Raw genomic sequence first — 24,882 nt, forward strand, 5'->3', positions numbered from 1 at the left:
TTTCCCTAATTTGTATTACTCTTATAAAATATATTTATTTTATATCATTATATAGATTATATAATAATATAATACAAAAACGTGTATAAACTATATAAATTTGTTTTACTGTAAATTCCACAAACTCAAATTCTACAATGTAATTTTTAATTTTGCATTTCAGAAGACTATGATTTTCAAAGAGCTAAAAAATTAATAAATAAATGCTGAGACAAAAAAGATAAGATAACAGACACACACACACACACACATATAAATATATAAAACAGTTATTGAAAGAAATAACATACAAATACTTATAAATAATCAATTATTATTTATATTAAATTACTTATATTTTTATTTATATCATTATTTATATTAATATATATTTTATATTTATTTATATATTATATATTGTTTTATTTATTTATGATTATATTAAATTATTATTTTAACGTCTTATAGATTTATATTTTAGCTTTATATTATACCGATGTAATTTTCTTTCTGAATAATTGCATTTTTGTTATCAATTATGCTCATTACTTACTTTGGCCGTTATATTTCCTGCGAGAATGTAACGTATAGAGAATTTTTCAAACTATGCGAGTATTCGTAAGGTAACATTTTAACAGTATTTCGTTGGTGATAGATAATTTATCTCACACAAAAACAATGCTCTTTTATAATGATAACATTGTTAGCATTGTCGCATTCCGTGATCAATCTCTACAAAATAATTCAAAAATAAATATCTCAATTGGTGTATCATTAAAAAGAATAAAAAAGAAAATTCGGGGAACATAAATATTAAACTTAAAAAAGAAAAAGCTAATATACGCACATATATATATTTATATTTATATTATTAATGTTCTTTTCAATTATTGCAATACTTCGCAGATTCTCTTAAAACAAAATGATCAGATCTTGAAATACTTTTTTATTCTCTTGTAATCAAGAAAATTAATTTATATATAAATCAAATTTATATAAAAATTTACTTTGAAAAATATTGATGAAAAAAATAAAAGATAAAAGATATAAAAAAACACAAATAAATTGTTACAAATATATTTAGGATTTCAATGTTTTGATTATGATGTTATGATTATAAATCATACATATTTATTAAATATATAATTTGCTATATATTTTATTATATAGATATATACTATATACTGTAATAGATTTTAGTATATACATGCAGTATTATTATTACTTATTAATATGTCTTTTTTTGTCATTTTTTAATTCTGCAAGTGAATTTAGCAGGTTGCATTATATAAAGATCTTTACATTTATTAAAATGTTTTAAAAATAGTAAATATACAAATAATTCTATAAATACGTGAAGAAATTAGAAAATAATTTCATTTAATAATCAAAAAATATTACTTTTATATAACAAAAGTTTATAATTGTTACAGATTTTGTTCAATTGTCATACTGCCTATTAAATTTTAATCATCTTCATCTTCGACTGTTTTCAAACTACCAAATACTTGAGATGGTATAGTTCGTTTTTCAATTGGTACATCTGAAAATAGATAAACATTATTAAAAAGTGACTTTGTGTTTGTGTCTGTGTGCATGTGTGTATAATATATAACATCTTTTATTTTCACTACATTAAATTACAATAACAGATTTATTGGTTGATTTTTTCTTAATAAAAATTGATATAATAACATTTTAAGATCATTAAAGATAAAATATAAATAAACTTTAAAAGATAACAATCTTATTCTTCATCAATCATTTAAAAGTTTAAATTCTTGATTTTAATCAAAAAATAATTTTTATTATAAAAGTATTTAAAGATAAATGTTTTAAAAAATTGCAACAAATGATAAAACTTTATAACAAATGATAAATCTTTCTGATATATTTATGAACAAAAATATATATTTATGAACAAAAATGTCATAAAAATTTAATACAATGAAAATTTAATCCTGTGTATAATCTGATTCATGTTGAGTAAAGCAGAAAAGAAGAAAAAAAATGTATATATATAAATGTAAAATATTTCAATTTTGAAGCTATTTATAAGTATGTCAATTTACCTTCTTCTATTTCTTCATCGTTCTCATTTTCATCATCCATATCGATATCAATCTCATCTGGATTATTCACATAAGATTCTGGTTTACCATCTTTTTCTGTTATACCACGTACAAATTTAATACCTCCTTTGAGATCAGCAGCATTCTCTGCAATTTAAAATTTATTAAGATATCTTGTTAAAAAACAAAGAGAATAGAATATTAATCTCTAATTACCTGTATTTGATGTAATTTTACTATCTAATAAACGCATAGCATCCATTGGAACATCTAATATTTGATTAGCTGCATTATTTAACATTTGTGCAGACATCATGTTTACTTGAGTATTATACATAGCTTGCACACTACGCTTAATTCGAAGCATTTCACGCATTGTATCCTCATTTCCATGCCTAACTTCAAATTCTTTCCAAATTTGCCAGAATTTTGATGTGACCTATATAGTATTTCAATGCATGAAAAAAGTTATGTATGTATAAAATATCCTAGTTTAATCTCGCGGAGACATACGATTACTATTTATCATTATTTATCACTATTTATTCAAAAAAATTTCAGAAATTTGCTCTATTAAAATTCCAAACAGAATAAGTTATGGCTAAAGTTTTTGAATAATTAATAATATTAGAAATAATTAAATAAAATAACTATTAAATTAAAATAACTGTATACTGTTACACTCTTCTCTATGTGTAATACTGTCTTTTTTTCATTACTATACATTATAAATATATATATCATATCATACCCTTGGATCACATATTTGACTACAATGTGCATATATCGCTCTCGCTCTGTCTACTTCTCCTAATTTAGTTTCCATTTCTGCGAATCGTAGACACATTTCTCTAGTATTCTCATCATTTAAAACTTCTATGGCCTTTTCATATATTTGTCGCGTTTTCGGCACCCCATATATGTCTGCTGCTTTCTTTATATATATGTTAAACATCTACAAATTGAGAAATTATTAATTATTTTTAAATTCGATAAAATCAATATATAAAAAATTAATATAAGACTGCAAAATATATAAATATACAGCAGTACAAATCCTTTTCTATAATAACTGTTTTAAGATTATGCATAAACTATTAGCATATATAAAAATATTACATCAAATCTTTCTTCCGGAAGAACAGCATTTGTCGCTCGCTCATACACAGACATAGCATGTCTTGCTAAACCATGTTCTTCTTCTAATTTTGCATACAGTAAATATAAGGCTGCAAAAAGAGATTAATTACTTTCTTTTTATATAATATTGATGTAAGATAATCTAAAAAAGAAATTATATACCTTTAGCATATTTTGGTGGACAATGTTCTAAACATTGTTCGAACAGATCCCTGGTACGTTCTAATTTCGTACCACCATATCGAGTTAAAAATTTTGTGAGATATGTATTCCAAATATCATAGACATTAGGCCATTTAAATAATGCAATACCTTTTTCATATGCCTAAAAGTAAAATTAATTTTATAAAATGTTATTAGGTTTTATTAAAAATATATGTGATGTGTAATTAATTAAAAATATTTAACATACTCTAAATGCTTCCTCAAAGTAGTTGTTTTCTTCGAGAAATAATCCATAATTAATGATAATTTGAGGAGTTGCAATCTTCAAGTCGATTATTTTATCATATACTGCTTTACAAGTCTGTATAATAAATATATATAAAGTTAAAAATATACTAGTAATAAAAATATACTAGTAATATGATAAAAACTATGGTACTGTATATGTAATAATGACATACCTTAAATGTTCCAAAACTTTCTTCTAAATCTGCATACATAGACCATACTTTTAAAGATTTGTATAATCTCATTTGTACTGTTTCTGTTTCATCATGATATGCCACTTTTCTAGCTGGCATTGTAGTAGCACGATGCATGAGTTTTAAAGCTTCTTTACAATTTCTGTATAACAATAATACATAAAGAATATTTATAAAAATATTTAAAAAAACATATATATAGAAAATATTATAAAGATGTTAAAGAATATTTAAATTCAATTATTCTTTACCTGATTTAACAAGTAATTTTATATAGTATTTCGTTATTCGTATATTAATTATAAAACAAACATGAATTTGAATGAGTAACTAAACTTACCCATGTTTAATTTCTATTTCTGCCCATTCACACCACACTGAAGCAAGATCATCTACCTTGGTATATGGGACATGAGTCGCCTTTTCAAATACCACTCTAGCATCTTCTATTTGTCCATTTTCTTCATAAAATTTGCCAAATGCAACCCACAATGTATGCAATTTACCAACTGCTAATTGTGGCTGCACTGTCTGCACTGCTTCTGTGTATGTATTAATTATCTATACAAAAATATATACTAGATATAGTAATATGAAACACAGATATATATCTGTAAATCTTGCATAATATTTTTTTACCTCATGTGGTTGTCCCTCATAGAGTTTAACTCTTTTGTGCCATTCTGCTACATTATGTGGATTTTGTCGTAGTAATACAGAATTGAGTAATAATAATCTCCTTTCCATAAGATGTTCTAATCGTGCCAGCCTCAATTCTAATTTTATATCATCTAATACAAAAATAAATAATTAATCAAACTAGTAATAAATATGTGAACTTATATATAATATATATATTGTATACTATATATATTATACATATATAACTACTTATATATAGTATATTGTAAGTTATTAGCAAATTCAATATACACATTAATATATACATTATCTTTACCTTCTTCAGTAGGATTTTTTGCTGCTTCTTCTATAAGTTTTTTAAGACTAAGTTCTTCAAATTGTGCATAAGCATCAAAAACTTGAGTAAAATCTCTGACGGTAGTAACAGTTTGTATAGCTTCTTCATAAATATCTCTTGCCTGAATAATACATATATATTGAAAGATAATTTAAAATATAATATTTTGATAAATAATATATGTTATAAAATATAAAAAGTTATAATTTTAAATAAATAATGAAAGTAATATACCCTCTCAAAAAGACCACTTCGAACATAGTAATCAGCTAGTGAATTCCATAAAGGTCCCAATTGATCTGTATAACGTCTTAAACCACCTCTAATGATAGCATCTACATTCAGGGATTTTATTTTGGCAGGGTTTTTTGATATTAAATCACATAATTCATTCCATAATTGATGATTAGATTTCCCGTGTTTTGATACAAAATCATCTTGATTGACAATTTGTGCAAGTTTTACAGCAGCTTCATCAAGTCTACCAACTGATATTAGATATTCTATATATTCCTCTGTATCTTCTGGAGCCAACTGTATGGAATACATATAAATATATATACATATTTATATATAAAATAAAATATATGTTTAATAAAACTTTTGTTGTCAAAAACAAAAATAGTTCTCTTAAATCATAAAGCATATTCTTACTAATTAAAAATTTGGAGATTATGTAATAATATTAAATAATATAAATTATTACAAATATTAGTATTATTAAATAGTACCTTTAAATATCTTCTAAATACCCTGACAGCAGTCTCATAAACATTATGTTTCTTTAAGAAATTAATATATAATGGCCATATACGATGGTGCTGCGTGATGGGAAGAGCTCTAAGAGAACGATCAAATACTTGACGTGTTCGTGTTATATAACATTGTTCAGTCATTAGTGTACAATAATCCATCCATATGCGTGGCATTTTATGCATAAATACCAAAGCACGCTCAAACGCATTATTAACATCTTCATACAATGGATCTGTTATACATCGATCTTTTAACTGGCTTACACGTTGTCGAAGATAATTATACCATAATTTATAACTGTAATAAATGATAAATATTATGAATAATATATAAAAATTGATAAAGCATAAGCAGTTACACAAAGAAAAAACATAAAAAATGGTTTTACCTGCCTGGGAGTTCTTTCAATGCTCGTTCATACACCACATTTAAATTCTTACTTTTCGAATTTTTTAGGTGATCAATATAGCGTTGCCAATGTTTGACTGAATATGGATTTCGTAAAATTTCTTCTTCGTATGGTAAATCCTCTTCATTCTGTTTAACAAAATTTTTAAGGTTACATACATAACACTTTTTTTATCTAATTATAATTATAAAATATTTCTATCTTTTATAAACGTATTTACAAAAGCATATAAATTATCTTCATTATTTTCCATTTTCTCCTCTTTTCTTTATTAAATTTCTATCCGTCGATATGCAAAATACGTTCGCAATTTCTGAGAGTTTCAGCGAGAAACACATGTAAACATAGGCTGCGGTTAGGAAAACGTTCTAGAGCTGGTTATAAAATAGAGAATTTCTGAAGTCCCAAAAATTTTTTAGCCAATCGTGTGACATTATGGCTGTGGTTGGCTCTGAATGCTTTGAAACGTTCGATTGACTAATCAGGATAAAAGGAAAAAATTTCTTTAACTTGATTGGCCAATCAAACGTTTCAAAGCATCCAGAGCCAACCACAGCCATAATGTCACACGATTGGCTAAAAAATTTTCGGGACTTCAGAAATTCTCTATTTTATAACCAATTGCATTAGTTATGTGAGTCTCGTATGCGCACAAAAGTTTCATCAAAGAAATTTCCCTCTAATTCGCAATACTGCTTGTAAATGCAGTTTACTCTCTAAATATTCAATATTATATGCTATAACAAGTGTCAAATGTACACAAAAAGATATTAAATTATAGCGCTAAGATGTGAATTCGTTTGAATTATAGTTGTTGAAACTTGTAGCAATAATATCTAAGCTATTCTGAAATATATTGTGTTAAGTATATTTTTAATTAAAAATTATTTTTATTTATAAAGATTTAAACATGAACTCTAATAATGCGAACATACATGTCTCACAAAAATTAAAGATGGAAAAAAATAATATTCTGGCTGCTTATCATATGCTGAGATTTTCAAAGCAAGATAAAGATTTTGACATAACAGATATTGAACGCAGATCACTTGCTATGAAAAATATGACAGCAAAGTTATTGTAAGTTAAATAAGTTATATTTTCTGTTGCATGTTAAAAATTTCTCATAAACATTTTTATTTATTTCTAAAATATTATATATTACAGTGATTCAGAGGATACTATGGCAGTACTTTTACGAAAAAACCTTGAAGATTATCATACTTTAATGACAGATAGAATAAATAATTATTGGGAGCAGATTAAATCTCAATTACAGGATGTAAAAAATGATCCATTGAAATGGAAATCGGAATTAAAGGATGAAGATGCTACACTGAATCTTATAAAACCTTTGATTTGTCAGAAAATTAATACTTCATCTTGCAAAGGAAGATCTTATAATGATAGAGACATAGAAAAAATAGTAAATAATTCAAAGAAAAATAAAGACATGCCAAAAGAAAAAATTTCTTTGCAATCACAAGCATCTTCTAATCAAAATTCAAATAAAGAACTTTTGTTGAAGTCTAATAATAGTGAACAAAATATATCTACATATTTTACAAATATTCATAGAAATGATAGTTCTAGTAAGCATATTCAACAGAATGCATCAAAAATACAATCCAACAAGCAGTCTTGTTATCAGAATTTGGATAAATTTGTACAAAAAAGACCTATATTAAGTAACAATAATACAAATGATACAATTGAAGGATCGTATGGACGAACAAATTCATATGCACCAAAATTAAAACGAGCTGCTTCTCCACAATCTAGGGATGAAGATACAAAAATAGGAAAGAACACATTCGATTCTTTTAGAAGTGCCAGAGATGAATTATATATCCAAGAAATGAAGAGGAACAAATCGGCGCCGAAAAAAACTTTAGGTGGTCGTTCGACAGCCAATTCTCAATTCGTCTGTCCATTTAAACGAGATAAGGAAAAATCGATGCAGAGCAATACTTCATTACAAAACAAAGCAAATCCAGAAGAAGTGGAAGATGAGAGGCTAAGGAATATCGATCCAGACATGATCGAACTGATTAGAAGCGAAATCATGGAATCGGGCAAGACGATAACATGGGACGATATCGCCGGTCTGGAGTATATTAAGAAGATCGTTAAAGAGGTGGTAGTATTTCCTATGTTAAGACCGGACATCTTTACTGGTCTTCGTCGTCCGCCTAAAGGGATTTTATTCTTTGGTCCGCCTGGAACAGGAAAGACTCTCATTGGTAAATGTATTGCTTCACAGAGCAAGTCCACGTTTTTCTCGATTTCAGCGAGTTCCTTAACATCTAAGTGGATTGGCAATGGCGAGAAAATGGTTCGCGCGTTGTTTGCAGTAGCCAGGGTCCATCAACCATCCGTTGTCTTTATCGACGAGATTGACTCGCTGTTGACACAACGTTCGGAAACGGAACACGAATCCTCCAGGAGGCTAAAAACGGAGTTTTTAGTACAGTTAGACGGTGCGACGACTTCGGAGGACGATCGCATTCTAATTGTCGGCGCAACCAATCGACCCCAAGAGTTGGACGAGGCAGCAAGACGGCGTCTCGTCAAAAGACTATACGTCCCTCTGCCAGAATTCGAAGCACGTAAACAGATAATTAATAATTTATTAACATCGGTGCGCCACAATCTCGTTGAAGAAGATATTGTGAGAATCGCACAAAAGTCGGCAGGATACTCCGGAGCCGACATGACAAATCTATGCAAGGAAGCAAGTATGGAGCCGATTCGAAGTATTCCTTTCGAACAGCTGGCAGATATCAAAATGGAAGATGTGAGGCACATAACGAATTACGATTTCGAGCAAGCGCTCATTAACGTACGACCTAGCGTGGCTCAGTCAGATCTTAACATTTATATTGAATGGGATCGTACTTATGGATCTGGTAATGCGCAAAACTCTGTAAAAAGTGATACAATGAACAAATAAGTCAATTATAATACTGAGATTGTTGAAAAAAAATTTTATTTTTTATTTTTATAATACCATGTTTTTGTAATATATGTAGCTTATAAAAAAATATATTTTTATGAGTTTTATCATTAATTCATTACCAAAATTAACTAGAAAGTTATTTCTCTTATATTTATAACAAGATGTGACATACATATTTTGCTACAATAACATTGCCAATAAATGTACATGTATGAATTTATATAGATATCATATTCTTTGAGACCAAAAGAATTTGTCAGAATAAATAATCATTCATAACTTACAATAAAGCAATAATAAAAAACCAATTACATGCTAACTTAAGAATATATATTTGATATTTTTTTTAATATTTAACATTTAAATTTTACATTATATTTTACATTAAAAATGAACTGAACAAATAGAATAAACTTAATTTCTAATTCGTGTTATATTAGATTATATAATAATTTTTAGAATAAAATTTAACTTTTAAGAAATCAAAATCTTATAGTAAAGTAATAACAAAAAATTGCTGTTATAATACGAAATCAATATGCATATAATATAATACGCATAATATAAAATAAACATTTTTTTATTGTTTTTCTTTAATGCTATGTTTTACTCTAAAGCACACAAAACTAAAAACATTTTTCACATAATCCATATACATAATATAAAAAAAAGAATATTTTAAAATATCACAAGTATGCATTATACTATACTATAAATTAAAAGGAATATTCTGAAATCCAAATCTGAACTTTCTATAAATGTAGAAATCATATATATTCTAATTCTTTCGTGTATGTTTTAAAGTTTTCATTGATTAATTTGCTTTTTTAATCTCAGTTAATAACTCGGGATACATTTGCATCAAGTTTATAAATTCTGGTGCACCCACAAAAACTTTTAAATATAATTTGATAAAATTTTTGGTACATTCCGCCAATATTTTTCCATTATATAAATGTGCAATCTTAAAATGTTCGAGAACATTATTTACTGTTGTACATATAATTAAGTGTTGTTCACATATTAATTTAAGGTCTCGTATATCATATTTATCTGCGGCTCTAAAAAGTTCATATACATTTACACTTGCATTTACATTTTCCAAGCTTCGAGATAAATAACCAATTTTTAAAAATAATAATAATTCCTTTAATGTATTGTATTTTATATCAGTTATCTGTATTTCATCTGCATTTTCTTTTAGATCATTAAACATGGCTTTAAAGACTTTACTTTTTGAACATAATAAATACTTATTTGCTTCAAGACGTTTTTGACCTATTACAAATGTAACAAGCGAATCAGATTTTTCCTCATAAATAGAAATATCTGTAGCATGTCTCTTATGTGAATAGTATATATTATTGTCAAACACTCCAACAAATATAAAGAATTCAAAGTATATAGTAAGTGTCATATTAGAAGATGCAGAAGGAAGAAATGAAACAGGTAGTGAATATAATAGATAATGATTTTGAGGTTTCATTTCTAGATGTTGCGAGCTTATTTTCGCAATTTCTTTTTCATTAGCCTTAAACAAAATAGAACAGCAAATATTTTTGTTAGCTTTGTTAAGAATCCAGTTGTTAAAAGAACTTTTTTTCATATTGTCTTCAAAATATTCTATAAAAGCATAAAAGTTTATTGTTGATTCATCGCCTTTCTCTATAGGAGTCATACGAAATCTAAAATTATTTTTGGCTTTGCTGGAATATAAATCAATTTTAAATTTATAAATATTCCAAAAATCAACAATATTCCATGTATAACAGAATCTGTCTTGCTTCACTTGTGTTTGGCAATGCTGAATCTTGATATCTTCAATTATGCTATTCATCGTTGTTATCAACTCTGCAAAAATATAATTGATGTTCAGTAATATATTCTTATAAATAAATATTATATTTTAAAAAACATCTTGCACATAATTTTGAATTTTTTTATAAGCGTATTGAGAGAGAATAATATGCAAGTATGTTAAATAGTCGATTGATATTTATTCATTAATTTTTTCTGGTAATCTTATAATTTTATATCAATTATATATTCAAAACTAGACAGTGGAATCATATTTTAATTCTGAAAGTATATGATTTTTTACTTTCTACAATAAAAAAAATTGTTTGGATATAAACAATATATGGATATATACATTTGGATATATACATTACATTGTTATTAATTTTTCCAATTATATAATTAAAAGCAATGTAAAAATTCGATTTTAATCTTAAAGACTTTGAAAAATAAGATAAATAAAAAAATATACTATAAAATAATTACTTCTTAAAATAATAAAAGAATATTTTTCAATATTATTTTAATAGTAATTTCACAAATTACTATTAAATACACAATATTACATTTTAAGATTAAAAAATCAACACTATCATTATTCCATATAATTTTATAAAAATGATAATTATGCAACAAAATTATCATTTTTTATCAGAAACATAAAATGAAAAAATATATTAAATATTATCAAAATTTAATAAATTTGTAAAGAGGCTTTTTAGGCAATGTATAATTCGTAACAAAATTCAAGACAGAATGCTATTTATAAATTTTGTATGCTGTATAATGCAATAAGAAAATATTTAAATATGTAAAGGACATATAAATCAATAACCAATATATTCACACATATCAATATATATCAAGCATTATATATAATGTTCAAAATTATATTTTAAAATTAATTTTAAATTTTTGTTGAAAATTATAGATTATCCAATGAGAGTTTTTACTCTATGCTTTTCTATGATAAAAATAATACAAATAATTAAATCATAACAAATTGATTACATACATACAAGATTATAACACATTTTATAATCAATTAGAAATTATATCTGATGCACATACTTATTTCTATCACATTTATTTATATATAAATGTAATATAAAATTTAATCTTATTCAATAATATATATTTTTAATAATATATATTTTAAAAGAAAAAATTATAAACGCCTAGAAAAAAAAACATTCTATTTACAAATCAATGATATAGTTCAATGAACTAAATTTCCATACTTGCTTCGCTAATTTTTTTCAATTTAATGAGGAATCTGAACTTAATAGTGAAATACATATATGTATACATACAGATATAAATATTCTAAGAAATTCTACACACAGACACAATTCTCAATTACAAACCTTTTATTCGTATCGCAACACGATTAGTAGCTGTTATTTTTTTTGTAGACTATAATCACTTCTTTTATTTGTAGAATTTTTATATTTTTCTTCTTATAATGGCTGTTTAAGATCAAAAATAGGACTGAATACACCAGTTGATGATTATATTATTTGTACTATGTTAGGCATAAACACATACCGAAGAGAGGGCTTTCTTAAGCCAACAATCGTCTTATGTATAAGTCTTATCAAACAAAGACTTAACTTGATACCATTCGTACATCAAAGCGTTTAATTGACCAATCAAAAGAGAAATTTTTTTTTCATTTATTTACGTCTCTATTTTCACTGAAAATGAATCTTATAACAATTTCAATGAAGATTTAGTTATATATATTTATTAATGAACGAATTAAAAAATTTTTGATATATTTTATTAAAATCTTTATTATCAAACACGAGAATAGTCGCATTCAAAAAAATTTCGTAAAAATAAAATTCTTGATAATAACGTACATTATCTATCAATTTTCAATAAATATTTCATTATTTTTCTATTTTGTGTATGAGCATTATATCTAAATTATAATTTTTAAAAATAATATAAAACTATAATTAATATCTTAACGAAAATTATTAAAGTAAATGATTACACAATTTCATAAACTGTATATTAATATTTTATTATTAATAATTAAATCTTAATTTAAAGTGTGTCTACATATGAATATATATCTTTGATTTCATTGTATTTTATTATTTTATTATATAACTTTTTATATTCAAAATTAAAATTGTAGGACTATCGACATTACATATTAAGTGTTACGATTTTAATTATAAATGTAATATGGAAATCTGACCATCGGCATGAAAGATTATTTCATCAAGATAGCAATAATTTCATTCAGCATAAGGGCTGTTTATCTCATTTGCAAGCTCCAAGATATTTTTCCAAATATTTTTATTTTATTGTATTCTATACTTTCATATAATATAAAAAAAAGAATTTATATATATAATTTTATCTTCTATCCGTTTTGCCGACTCCTCTTTTACCAGAAAATAAGTGTTTCGGCATTTTATTGCCAATGAAACGATCAGCTTCGCCTTTAAGACCTTTCTTGGCTATCTTTTTCTTTAACGCTTTGTGTGCTATATTCTTCAGTTTTGTCTTCATCTGAAACGCGAATAAATATTATATTACATTTTTATTTATGTATATAATAGATGCAATAAGAATATTTCATATAAAAATTAAAATATAATTAAAATAAAAGATTGAATTCAATAAGAATTGTTTCACTTTAAGAAAAATTAGATAAATCGATCTATATAAATATAAATATCAATTTTTAAAAACATGGATAGGATTATAATATGTTGTACGCGATTAAAACTCTTCAAATATCTTTTTTTTTTACATACCGTCACATCTTTAACACCCATTTCATCCCGTGGTGGTCTTGACATACTACGCGCACGCGACTGTGACACTGATTCCAAACGCATACGTTTTCTAGCGGGTTCTGAACGCGATCTGGATCGTGCTCTTGTTCGTTTGAAATGTGCCTATAAAAAAAAGTTGTAATAGTGTATAAGATATTGAAGGAAAAAAAATATATATATATTTTTTATATACATTTTACACACATACACACACACACTCACACATACATATATATACAAAAGTATCAAAATAGTAATTGAAATACCACAATATATTCTAAATAATTTTCTTGGTGATATTTAAATTCTATATAGATATTAACACTTACATTTTCAGTATCTTCCATATCTACACCCAAATCTTCCATCTGTTCCTTCAGTTTTGCAACCGATCGATCGCGAACCTTGGCCGCAGCTGTACGTGGCATAACTGGCTTCGTGGAAGCCTTCATTACTCGCGTCTCCTCCCTCATGATGATTTTTTTATCCCGAATTTGTTTCGCTAATTGCTTGATCTCGCGCATCGTCTCCGATAATTCGGGTACTTTGTAATCATACATGCCGGCCTCTTCTCTCAATTGTTCTTCTCTTTCTAATTGATTCAATTTCTGAAAAATGGAAAGAACGACACGTGTTATCAGGGCAATTACAGTCTCATACAATTCAATAAGATAAAGTTTAGAACTGACTTCGAATATATCCGGATCTATGTAATCTGCTATGTTATGACCTTCCCAAATCTCTGGTATGATGTCATACTTTTGATCTCCTTCGATATCGTAATTCTTCTTAAGATCGAGCACATAATCGTCTCCCATTTCTTCTTCTATCTCTCTCTCTAGTTTGCGCTTTCTTTCGGCTTTCTCTGCGGCAATCTGTCTTTTCTTCAGAACACTTTCTGGTATACACGGAACGCGATTAGGATTTATTCTTTTCGGTTGAGCAATATGTAGTCGATTAAGAAGTCCTTCAACCTATTAATTATTATGAATGATTATATGTTATGATTATGTATCAAAGTATTTTGGACAGAAAAATTTTTAGAGACAAATTACCTTTTTAGTTTTAATCTTTTGATCGACTCTGAAGGCTAATAATCGTTCACAAGCTTCTAATTTTACTTCCATCACACCATCATCAGTAATGGTACTCATTTCTAACATGGGTATGTTTGCATCGTTCTCGAATGATTTTAGAATAGCTCTCTTTTCCGGGGATAATTCACTTAAACGTACAATATCTGTTTTGTTCAGCACTATTATTAGGGGCTTATTTGTAAACAAAGGCTTTATAGATTCAAATAATTTTACCTATATGGACAAAACAATTTTTATAATATTATATTAAGACATTATGATTATTCTCTTTTGTGATCTTCAACTCACTTGTTCTTCTAAAGTATGACCACATTGTTCGGACAAGTCACAAAAATAAAGCACAGCAGCTCGCAAGTGAGCAAGAGCAGTCACTGCTTGCATTTCTATTACATTTCTCTCTTCCAGTGAATGATCCAATATTCCAGGTGTATCTATTACTTGCCATGTCAAATATTTATAGTCTGTATGCCCCACATATAAAGATTTTGTTGTAAATGCATATGGTTGAACCTCTACATCCGCTCGAGTAATCTGTAAATTAAATAATATAAAATTACATTAAATATTACTTATATAAGAAATATGACTGCACAACATTTACTTTATGTACTTACTTTATTGATAAAACTACTTTTGCCAACATTTGGAAAACCACATATAATTATTGTGCGCGTATATGGATCTATACTTGGTAATCGAGCTAAATGTTGGCGAACTTGTTCAAGATACGTTAAATTGGCTCCTTGTCTTTTCATAATAGTGGCCATTCGGCCGAGAGCAGCTTTCTTTAATTGCTTGCACCGATATAATGAATCTCCATATTTTAATAAACGAACATAATCTTTTGCAACACTATAATCATAAAATAAATCTTAATTTTTGTATATAATTTTTATATATATTTTCATGTAAGTATAAAGTATTTTTTTACTTGTCAATTAAATGCCTAGCAGTATTTATCTGTCCAAGAGCTAACTTATAGTGATCTTTATCATACAAAACATTCATTAAGTCAGCATAAAAGGGATGCACATCATCCAACTTAGGAAATTCTTGTATTATTTGAGATAATCTATCGTGAAAGTTCTGCTGAGTAAATTTTACTTTTCGCGTGTAAAACGCGCGTATTCTCGTAATTTTATACTGCTTGTGAATAACTGTCGGTGTCTTGCGTTGCGTTTTCGATAAAATTATATCGATAAAGTCCTATAATTATGAAGAAAGCAAAATACGATTATTCAATGTTTTAAGAATCTATAAGAAATTAAATATAAAATATATCAATATATCAAAATCAACCTTCGCAGGTGGAACAACTGCAATCTTCTTGAAATTATATAAAGCCATTTTTTAATTTTTAATTTATTTGCTTTTGCGTTAGAAACAAAACTTTTCTTTTTTCTTTTAATATCTTTTTGAAACACAAAGTACAAACACTTTATCTTCTTTCTTTTAATGAATCAAGAAACACGTGCAAACACGTGTTATGTATAAGGTTATATCAGAAATTTCGTTAGTTTAAGATTATATCAAAATCGTAAACTACACAAGGCATAGTATACAATATTTGTGTAGAATGTAGACATGTTGCACGTAAAAATGTAATAGCGTTTTCGATTTGTCAGGTTCAATCGCTTCGGGATAGTTTACTAAACGTTATTGACCAATCACAGTCATTCTTTAGAAGAATATATGGTTACATTCTTCAAAAGAATGGCTGTGATTGGTCAATAACGTCTAGTAAACTATCTTGGAGCGATTGAACCCGACAAGTCGAAAACGAAACACCCGAAGTCGAAACAATCTTTTTTATTTAGTATTTCAAGCATATTTTCATAGAACTTTAATTTAATTATTATATTATTAAAAATATTGAACAAAATAAAGAATTAAAGCTGGCTTTCTCTGCAGTCTCATGGCAGATTATATCAGAAATCATACTTTAATTATTGCAATATCATGAAACAAATCAATCTCAAAATAATGGAAATATTTGCAGAAATATCAAATATGTAATGTAAATATTTTAATTTTTTTGTATGCGATCTATTTTTTATTCTATCGATGTTTTCATAGTGATGCACCTTGAGCACTTTGCTTCATATGTTTGCAATAAAAATATATTAAAGCAAATTATTTTGCAAATTTATTATTCTAATTTTTATTTAGAAAGACTAAGATTAAAAAAGACGTATGCATTTTTTTTCAGATATTTCTATTGAAAAAAACGCATCAGATAAAACTTTCCTGTACATTTTAAATGTGCCAAAAGATTTGCTCTTTATTCCACTTACTGAAATAATGTACACTAAAAATGACAGATCTATATTAAAAATGATAGATCTATATTTAGTAGTTGGAAAGAAAGAGAGGAGAAATGAAAAGTGCAGCTTTTAATACGTGTGAGACTTTAAAAATATACTTGGACCCAGATAGCACACAATATTCTATGAATATTCTTATAAAGTACAAATGTTCTTAATTTTAGAATATTCGAATTGAATATTATATGAATATACGTAGAATGTTAAAATCGTAAATAATATATTTCTAATAGAGAAGAATATTCTTAGAATATTGGTTGAATTTATTCATTGCACATTTTATTGCGCATGTGCAGTATAGATGAAATTCGAATTAAATTAAGTGTAAAAGAACCCTTAAGACCATACGCACTACGAACAAGCCTTTAAGCGGCCATATTCGTGAGCGGTTTCGTCTTTTGTCGTCATGTGCGTCGTTAAGTGTTTGACCATGTTTGCCATGTACTTTACATGAAATGATAGCGTTTTAACTAGAGGTAATTATCTTTTTTCTTTTATTAATTTTATTTTATCAAAAATTAAATAAAACTTAAGAATATTTTTCCATATATTTTTAGTAATTTTTTTTACATTCTTTTAACAGTTCAAGATAAATATATTTCAGTACATTTAAGGTTATGCTTGAAGAAAATCACACAAAATGCATACTCAGCAAACACCGAATAACAATTATATAACTTACTTGTTTGCTGGGTATATTGTATATATTTATTTTCTTATTTTTCATGTAAAATTCTCTTTCTTACAGTGTTCAAGCTATATTCTAATAATATTACGCACTACGAACAAGCCTTTAAGCGGTCATATTCGGAGGAACATCCTACAAACAGATGGTGAAACGCGTGTTAACAAGAATACTATCTAATGATTTGTCTAAGACTTATAGTTGGATAGGTTTTAAAGGAAAACGTAACTTTTCTAATCTTCGAATTTGCTCAGCAATATTATCTGCTGTACAAAAAACGCATGGCTGCTCAGAAGCGATGATAGAGGCTGTAATAAAATATTGGTTTGTAAAATCTATCGAACGACAGAAACAGTCAACAAAAGAAAAAAATTCGTAAGATTTACAAGTACAAAAAAATTTTATTTTGAATGCATATTCCCAAGTAAAAGATAATTTTATTTTAAGTGCAACTTAAGTGCAATTTTATTTTGAATGCATATTCGCAAGTAAAAGATAATTTTATTTTAAGTGCAACTTAAGTGCAATGTTAAGTACAAAAGATAAAAAATCATTTATTTGACATTTTTAAAAATAATTATTGTTTATTTCTAAAACACTTCAAGTTTTTAGAAATAAACAATAATCATTTTTTTCTAGTTTTCTCTTTTGTTGGAATGTATAATTATTTTTATGAATTGTTTTTTTTAAAGTCAAGTTTAAGATTCATATGTATACTTAAATATTAGACACTTAGACATAATCTTCGGTAATCTTCGGTAATTCTGTTTTGTTAAAAAATTTTGATTTTATGAATTTTAGTATTAAATTCAAAAGTATTATTTCCATTATAAATATAATATATTTTATATTTACATGATATTTATATAAATATTAATAAATATGTGTATATGTTGTTTCATAAAAATATGTGTAAAAACTTTTAAAAATTATTTTTTAAAATAAAAAAATGAACTTAAAATTACTTTATGTATTTATTAATTACGTAATGTAAACTTCTGTAACATATATAATCAAATAATCAGTTCTAAAAAACATGAAATTGTTTATTTTCAAAAGGACAGTTAAATTCTTTTTTATAAGAACAAAAATTACTTAAAATACAAAAGAAATTGATAATGTGGAAGTGTTAAGATTAAAAAACAGATAATATCCGTTAATAGAAAAAATTAATACTTTAACATTTTCAACTTATATTATTTTCTACTTAATTTTTTGTTTTTTTTTGTAAAAAGGTGAAATTTAGCTATTTTTGAAAATAATAATTTATGTTTATGAAGAGACTTTATTTTATTTTAATGTAAATACATAAATCCATATTCTGAATCCTCTTTTATCGATAAAAGTGCTTCTAAAAGTGGCTTATAAGACTTTTCATTGACTATAAGCCACTTTTAGAAGCACTTTTATCAATAAAAGAGAACTCAGAATCTGGGCTATAGAATGAGTATAGAATATTCTGTGTAATATATTACGCACATTTATAGAACATTCTATTAGGACATATATGGAATATTCTATGAATATACATAAAATGTTACATAGAATATTCGATAGATTATTCTAGTCACATTCGAAAAACATTTAAAGTAGTGCCATTCGAATATACTGTAAACATACTATAAATATATAAGAATGTCTTATAGAATATTCGAAACATTCTTAAAGAATATTCATAGGACGTTCATAGAAATGTTTAGTGCTATCTGGGGTGATATAAATACACTTATATTATTAAACGATTAATACATCTCGTGAGGTTTAATAAATAATTCATCTGTGTACACTGAGAAAAAAAGTTGTTAACTTAACTAAACCATTTAACTAAATTATTATCTTTTTAATTGGAATATTTAACTATTATAAATCTAACATGACATTTATTTAACTTAAATATTTCGATATTTCAATTAAAAAAATAATAATTTAGTTAAACGGTTTAGTCGAGTTAACAACTTTTTTTTCTCAGTGTACGTGAGTGTGTGTGTGTGTGTGTGTGTGTGTGTGTGTGTGTGTGTGTGTGTGTGTGAGACTTTAAAAATATACTTGTATATAAATACAATTCTCACATACGTCACAGTACGCGTTAAATATTTCGGCAGCGAGCTAACACGTCATTCGACCTTATGACGTAGCGAGCTAACACGTCATTCGACCTTGTGACGTAGCGCGCTATTGTTTATATACGCGACGACCTCCCCTCATTCGCACGGCGACATTCCAGCGGTAAAATAGTGATACGGAACGCTCCGTATTATCGAATTCTTTTCCTAAAAGTACGATCGCGATTAGATCGAAATATAATAATTCGACTATTACAATTGACAAATAATTAATTAATAAATGACATGAAATTGTGGCGACGATAAATTCATCGAAACGCGATCTTTCATTATTGCAAATAAAAATTGAAGCGAAAGGGGCAAAAATTACAAATTTTCTCGCAATATTCTCCGATTATCGAACTTTACGAATAATAATTATTTCTTTAACATTGCATAGAATGAAATTCGATTTCGCCCGATGTTTTAAACTTTCCTAAACTGCATGCATATATATCATATTAATTAAACGATTGCTGTATCATCAATTTACATTACTTTAATATTTTAATCTTATGATTCGCGTTATTATGCATATATTATACATCAACAAATAGAAATAGTTAATTAATGTAAGAATCGAGTGGTGCATGATTTTGGCTTCGTTTAAAAATCGAGCGAATTATTGTAATTTTTGTGTTCCTCTCTTACAATAATAATAAAATAATAATAATATTATAAAAATACTCGTATCTCGTATGATTATTTTGCGATCGGGAGTGCCGTGCAAAGTGTCTCGCGATCGTTTCTGCATATGACTGAAATATAATTAACTGAAATATAATTGTTTGTTCGCGAGTGAATACGTGACTGCTACAAGGAAACAACAAAGGATGAAACAACAAAAGAAAAGGACATCTAGAAAAGTATCGGACAGTCAGAAAGCAGGGAGAGAGCCTGAAGCAGCCAGAGACATGCGGTGAGTAATTTATAAAAATTATTTATTATTTATTATTTATATACACTATTTTTAAAATAGATATATTGCTTATTATTTTATTATCGTTTTATTTTTCGATCATTTAAATATATAATTCGGATTGAAATGCAGTAAAACAATCGAATCGTAGATCTAAATAATTAACTTAACAAAAAGATCCATAAAAGATATATTAGTTCTTTTAATAAATAATATCGTATACTTAATCTATATAAAAATGAAATATTATCTATTTATTTCTAAATATTAAATACTATAAATTTAATAGTTATATATTTTGTAAAATTTAATTAAAAGAATCTTTAAGATATTCCAAAAGAAACGAATAACTTTTCTCAACGTAGAAAAAGTTAATTATAAACAAATTTATATTTAATTATTATAATTAATTTGTATTTAATTTTATTGGAATTTTATTATTAATTTTATTGCATTGTCAAACTCTACGCGATCTCTGTAATGATAGCTATTCACGAAATAGGTACAGTGAAATAATCAATTATTATCGAAGCAATAATATACTTTTAAATCTAATTTAAACTTTTGATAAACGATATAAAATTTTTTTATTATGATAAGAAATCTTTATTAAAGATCATAATTGTAAATAAAAATGGAAATAACTTCACGAAGTATATTAATCGTTTAATAAATAATTAATCCGTGTGTACGTGTACGTGTGTGTGTGAATGTGTGTGTGACTTTAAAGATGTGTGTTTAATAAATTATTAATCCGTGTGTACGTGTACGTGTGTGTGTGACTTTAAAGATGTGTGTTTAATAAATAATTAATCCATGTGTACGTGTGTGTGTGTGTGTGTGTGTGTGTGTGTGTGTGTGTGTGTGTGTGTGTGTGTGTGTGACTTTAAAGATATACTTATATTAGATAGTGTATATAAATTATATACACTATTACATAGTGTATATAAATACACTTGTATATAACTTTAAAAATGTATATTTCCGTTATGTTAATTATCCGATTTTTATTCGATCGTTTTATTGCGCGTTCTGAATCAAATTATATTTAGATCAAATGATATCAGAGAGAATATTTATTTATTATATTAGAATTCTAAATGTGTGTGTGTGTGTGTACACATATATATTAGGATAGAAACGAAATAGAAATAGAAGAATAATCATTGCTCGTAAAGATTGCAACAAAGTAATAATTTATAATTTTGATTCCTATCGTATAATCGAGTATCGTATTTCGAGAGCAATCAACTATTTATTAATAATAAAATTGTATATAACTTACGAATATATTCCACTTATTCCGGACGTTAATATCGCGACAACGACGAATAAACTTTTCAAAAAAGTTCAATTCAACTATTTCATATATGAGACAATTCTACCAATCACTGATACAAAAACTCGTCAATTGACCAGTTGGTGAAACTGTTTCAGTCCTGAGTATTTTCTTAAAAGAGCTATTGGCGCACATACATGCGTGTATTATGTTTACGCGCATCACGCGTTCGAACGAACCTTGACATTCTCGGGTAAAGTCACTAGATTAACAAAGTACCGCAATTTTGATCTCAATAAGATAAGATGGAGCAAAAATGGCGTCCGATAGTGCAGATAGTGCACACTTTGTGTAGCTATCTATACTAACAATAAGTGCAATTTTTCTAACCTTGATCCTGATTTGTCCTGTGTCCTGTTGTGTGTGAGGTGAGAAAACTCCTTCTGTTGCGCAGAAAAAGAAGAAAATATCAAAAATGCCAGGTTGTTGTGTGGAGAAATGCAACAATCGCAGCCTATATCTATACTATCGGATACGTCATTTTTGCTCCAGCTTATCTTATTGAGATCAAAATTGTGATACTTTGTTAATCTAGTGACTTTAATCCCTGGAAGCGATACACTCTTTGTAGCACTCTGATTTTAGTTACATTTGGGCTGCGTTCCAAAATTCGCTGCCAGTACTGAAAATCTGTAGTTTACGTGATATACAATATTAGAACACAGCCATCGTGTGCCGCATACGTAAATACGCATTCACGTTTGTAGTTTGCTAACGTCAACTAAAATACATATTTGTTTATTTTGTATGTACTTTCGGCATAACGACATAAAGTAGAGTTTTTTTGCGTAATGTGAAAAAACAAGGTACACATACATTTTGAAAAAAATAACTTGCGAAAGAGAAGTTAACCTCTTTTCACGTAAACATCATTCCTCATTTTTTCACAGAGATTTTTGCGAGTATATCTCAGGAAAGAAACGAAATTGTTTTAATTGAAAATGTTCAATCAAAACAATACATTAAGAACAGGAACGTCAAATACATCGAATCCCATGCAGGATTTCGAAGTCGTTTCGCCACCGGACGATTCCATCTCTAGTCTGGCGTTCAGTCCGGCATCCATCCAACAGAATTTCCTTGTAGCCGGTTCCTGGGATTGCAATGTTCGCTGTTGGGAAGTCGAGCAATCTGGCAAGACGGTACCTAAATCAATGCAAAGCATGGCAGCGCCTGTTTTGGCTGTGTGCTGGAGTGATGTAAGTGACTATTTTATTATATAAGATTGTATATATATATAGTGAATCTTAATACAATCTTAATAAAATAAATTATTGTAATATTTGTATAAAAAAATTATTGTAATATTTGTATAAAAAATTATATTTTTTGTAACATTAATTTCTGTAATATTAAATGATATGAAATCAAAATTTGTAATATTAAATGATATAAATATTGTCAGGATGGAACTAAGGTGTTTATGGCTGGATGTGACAAAACGGCAAAGTGCTGGGATCTGGCTACAAATCAGAGCATGCAGGTGGCAGCGCATGATGCACCTATCAGGACATGTCATTGGATAAAGGCTTCTTCATATTCGTGTCTAATGACTGGTTCCTGGGATAAAACGCTAAGAGTTAATATTTATCAAACTTTTTTGACAATTTATTAATTTATATTTTATATTTTTAATAAAAAATTTAAAATTTTCAGTTTTGGGATTTGCGTAGTCCTAAGCCTGCAATGACCATCAACTTACCTGAAAGATGTTATTGTGCGGATGTGGTATGTGCACATATATATGTATATAATAAAATTTGCTTCTAATATGTGAAAGTATATACACATTAACAATATTACAGGATTATCCGATGGCAGTAGTGGGCACAGCTGCACGTGGATTAATAGTTTACCAACTGGAAGGTAGTCCACGCGAATACAAACCAGTTGAGTTGAGCTTGAAGTATCAATATCGTTGCGTAGCAATTTTCAGAGACAAAAAGAAAGTCCCGACTGGTTTTGCAATTGGAAGCACAGAGGGACGTGTAGCAATTCATCATCTGAATCTTAGTACGAAAGAAAATTTCACATTTAAATGTCATAGAACTAATGGTACACCAAATGGATATCAGGATATTTATGCGGTTGGTAGACATTTTATTAAAAATCTTTAAATTTTTCAGCTTGCATTTATTCTTCAATAGAAATTTAATTTCTTTTAATTGCAATAATTTTTTGATTATTTATTGATTTGTGTATAGGTTAATGACATAGCATTCCATCCAGTACATGGTACTGTAGCAACAGTAGGTGGTGATGGTACATTTGGTTTCTGGGATAAAGATGCACGTACAAAGTTAAAATCATCTGAAACAATGGAGCAACCCATTACATGTTGTTGTTTTAATCACAATGGACAGATATTTGCATATGCTGTTTCTTATGATTGGTCCAAGGTAAGTATCAAAGTAAAATAATAGAAAAATTGCATATACTTAATATTATTTTTAACGAGATTTCTTAATATTTTAGGGACACGAATACTATAATCCAGCAAAGAAGAATCAAATCTTTTTGAGACCATGTTATGATGAATTGAAACCAAAAGCTTCACCTTAGGCTTATCGATTCCAAGATAATGTGTGAATTCAAATGTAATCACGAGGATTTACACATTTTTCAGTAGATTATAATATTTTACTGTTTTATTCTTTTTTACTTAAAATTGTTAAAATATAAAATTAATAGCAGGTTACTTATGCGATTTTTTTCTATAGGCAGGTTATACAGATTTTTTATATAATTTGCTAAATGAATAATGTTTGCATAATATAATATAGTATTGAATAACATAATATAGTATTTAATTTTATTATAGTATGTTTAATTTCCAGAATATTGACAAGCACAATTCTCTTTGTGTAAAAATAAGTCAAT

The 24,882-nt window shown here is 27.1% G+C and overlaps 5 protein-coding genes across 5 annotated transcripts; 2 read left to right on the forward strand and 3 right to left on the reverse strand.

The window, feature by feature from the left end:
* Positions 1–1,395: 1,395 nt before the first annotated feature.
* On the reverse strand, positions 1,396–6,325 carry LOC105255099 (pre-mRNA-splicing factor SYF1). Its single transcript, XM_020028719.2, has 15 exons — positions 6,203–6,325; positions 5,962–6,110; positions 5,549–5,870; positions 5,052–5,351; positions 4,797–4,938; positions 4,478–4,629; positions 4,179–4,399; positions 3,818–3,980; positions 3,604–3,717; positions 3,354–3,516; positions 3,171–3,280; positions 2,803–3,006; positions 2,268–2,490; positions 2,052–2,198; positions 1,396–1,522 (listed from the first exon to the last, which is right to left on the reverse strand). The coding sequence occupies exons 1-15, from the start codon at positions 6,233–6,235 to the stop codon at positions 1,446–1,448; spliced, it is 2,520 nt and encodes an 839-aa protein (XP_019884278.2). The 5' UTR covers positions 6,236–6,325; the 3' UTR covers positions 1,396–1,445.
* Positions 6,326–6,885: 560 nt separating this feature from the next.
* LOC105255062 (fidgetin-like protein 1) lies at positions 6,886–8,979 on the forward strand. Its single transcript, XM_011264120.3, has 2 exons — positions 6,886–7,062; positions 7,150–8,979. The coding sequence occupies exons 1-2, from the start codon at positions 6,893–6,895 to the stop codon at positions 8,933–8,935; spliced, it is 1,956 nt and encodes a 651-aa protein (XP_011262422.1). The 5' UTR covers positions 6,886–6,892; the 3' UTR covers positions 8,936–8,979.
* A 753-nt stretch (positions 8,980–9,732) lies between these two features.
* LOC112637091 (protein roadkill-like) lies at positions 9,733–12,404 on the reverse strand. Its single transcript, XM_025406017.1, has 2 exons — positions 12,106–12,404; positions 9,733–10,792 (listed from the first exon to the last, which is right to left on the reverse strand). The coding sequence occupies exon 2, from the start codon at positions 10,776–10,778 to the stop codon at positions 9,756–9,758; it is 1,023 nt and encodes a 340-aa protein (XP_025261802.1). The 5' UTR covers positions 10,779–10,792; positions 12,106–12,404; the 3' UTR covers positions 9,733–9,755.
* A 463-nt stretch (positions 12,405–12,867) lies between these two features.
* Positions 12,868–15,980, reverse strand: LOC105255101 (nucleolar GTP-binding protein 1). The gene is made up of 9 exons (XM_011264196.3): positions 15,933–15,980; positions 15,565–15,839; positions 15,248–15,485; positions 14,922–15,164; positions 14,592–14,846; positions 14,226–14,510; positions 13,866–14,144; positions 13,516–13,659; positions 12,868–13,267 (listed from the first exon to the last, which is right to left on the reverse strand). The coding sequence occupies exons 1-9, from the start codon at positions 15,978–15,980 to the stop codon at positions 13,112–13,114; spliced, it is 1,923 nt and encodes a 640-aa protein (XP_011262498.2). The 3' UTR covers positions 12,868–13,111.
* Positions 15,981–22,619: 6,639 nt separating this feature from the next.
* LOC105255063 (mRNA export factor) lies at positions 22,620–24,708 on the forward strand. Its single transcript, XM_011264121.3, has 7 exons — positions 22,620–22,808; positions 22,893–23,201; positions 23,408–23,581; positions 23,659–23,730; positions 23,808–24,089; positions 24,207–24,401; positions 24,478–24,708. Exons 2-7 carry the CDS (start codon positions 22,944–22,946, stop codon positions 24,562–24,564), a joined length of 1,068 nt encoding a protein of 355 aa, XP_011262423.1. The 5' UTR covers positions 22,620–22,808; positions 22,893–22,943; the 3' UTR covers positions 24,565–24,708.
* The last annotated feature ends 174 nt before the right edge of the window (positions 24,709–24,882 follow it).

This window comes from Camponotus floridanus, unplaced genomic scaffold (genome assembly GCF_003227725.1).
Source record: "Camponotus floridanus strain SB8 unplaced genomic scaffold, Cflo_v7.5 scaffold13, whole genome shotgun sequence".
Taxonomy (NCBI): domain Eukaryota; kingdom Metazoa; phylum Arthropoda; class Insecta; order Hymenoptera; family Formicidae; genus Camponotus; species Camponotus floridanus.

Excerpts from the sequence above, each read along its gene's own strand:
- LOC112637091 (XM_025406017.1), bottom strand. The coding sequence starts at position 10,778 with ATGAATAGCATAATTGAAGATATCAAGATTCAGCATTGCCAAACACAA.
- LOC105255101 (XM_011264196.3), bottom strand. The coding sequence starts at position 15,980 with ATGGCTTTATATAATTTCAAGAAGATTGCAGTTGTTCCACCTGCGAAG. Across the intron at positions 15,486-15,564 it reads GCTAGGCATTTAATTGACAA|TGTTGCAAAAGATTATGTTC; the intron begins GTAAAAAAATAC and ends TTATGATTATAG. Across the intron at positions 13,660-13,865 it reads ATATGGAAGATACTGAAAAT|GCACATTTCAAACGAACAAG; the intron begins GTAAGTGTTAAT and ends TTTTTTTTATAG.
- LOC105255062 (XM_011264120.3), top strand. The coding sequence starts at position 6,893 with ATGAACTCTAATAATGCGAACATACATGTCTCACAAAAATTAAAGATG. Across the intron at positions 7,063-7,149 it reads AATATGACAGCAAAGTTATT|TGATTCAGAGGATACTATGG; the intron begins GTAAGTTAAATA and ends TATATATTACAG.
- LOC105255099 (XM_020028719.2), bottom strand. The coding sequence starts at position 6,235 with ATGGAAAATAATGAAGATAATTTATATGCTTTT. Across the intron at positions 5,871-5,961 it reads TTGAAAGAACTCCCAGGCAG|TTATAAATTATGGTATAATT; the intron begins GTAAAACCATTT and ends CATTTATTACAG. Across the intron at positions 3,517-3,603 it reads ACTTTGAGGAAGCATTTAGA|GCATATGAAAAAGGTATTGC; the intron begins GTATGTTAAATA and ends TTTTACTTTTAG.
- LOC105255063 (XM_011264121.3), top strand. The coding sequence starts at position 22,944 with ATGTTCAATCAAAACAATACATTAAGAACAGGAACGTCAAATACATCG. Across the intron at positions 23,731-23,807 it reads GATGTTATTGTGCGGATGTG|GATTATCCGATGGCAGTAGT; the intron begins GTATGTGCACAT and ends ACAATATTACAG. Across the intron at positions 24,090-24,206 it reads GATATCAGGATATTTATGCG|GTTAATGACATAGCATTCCA; the intron begins GTTGGTAGACAT and ends ATTTGTGTATAG.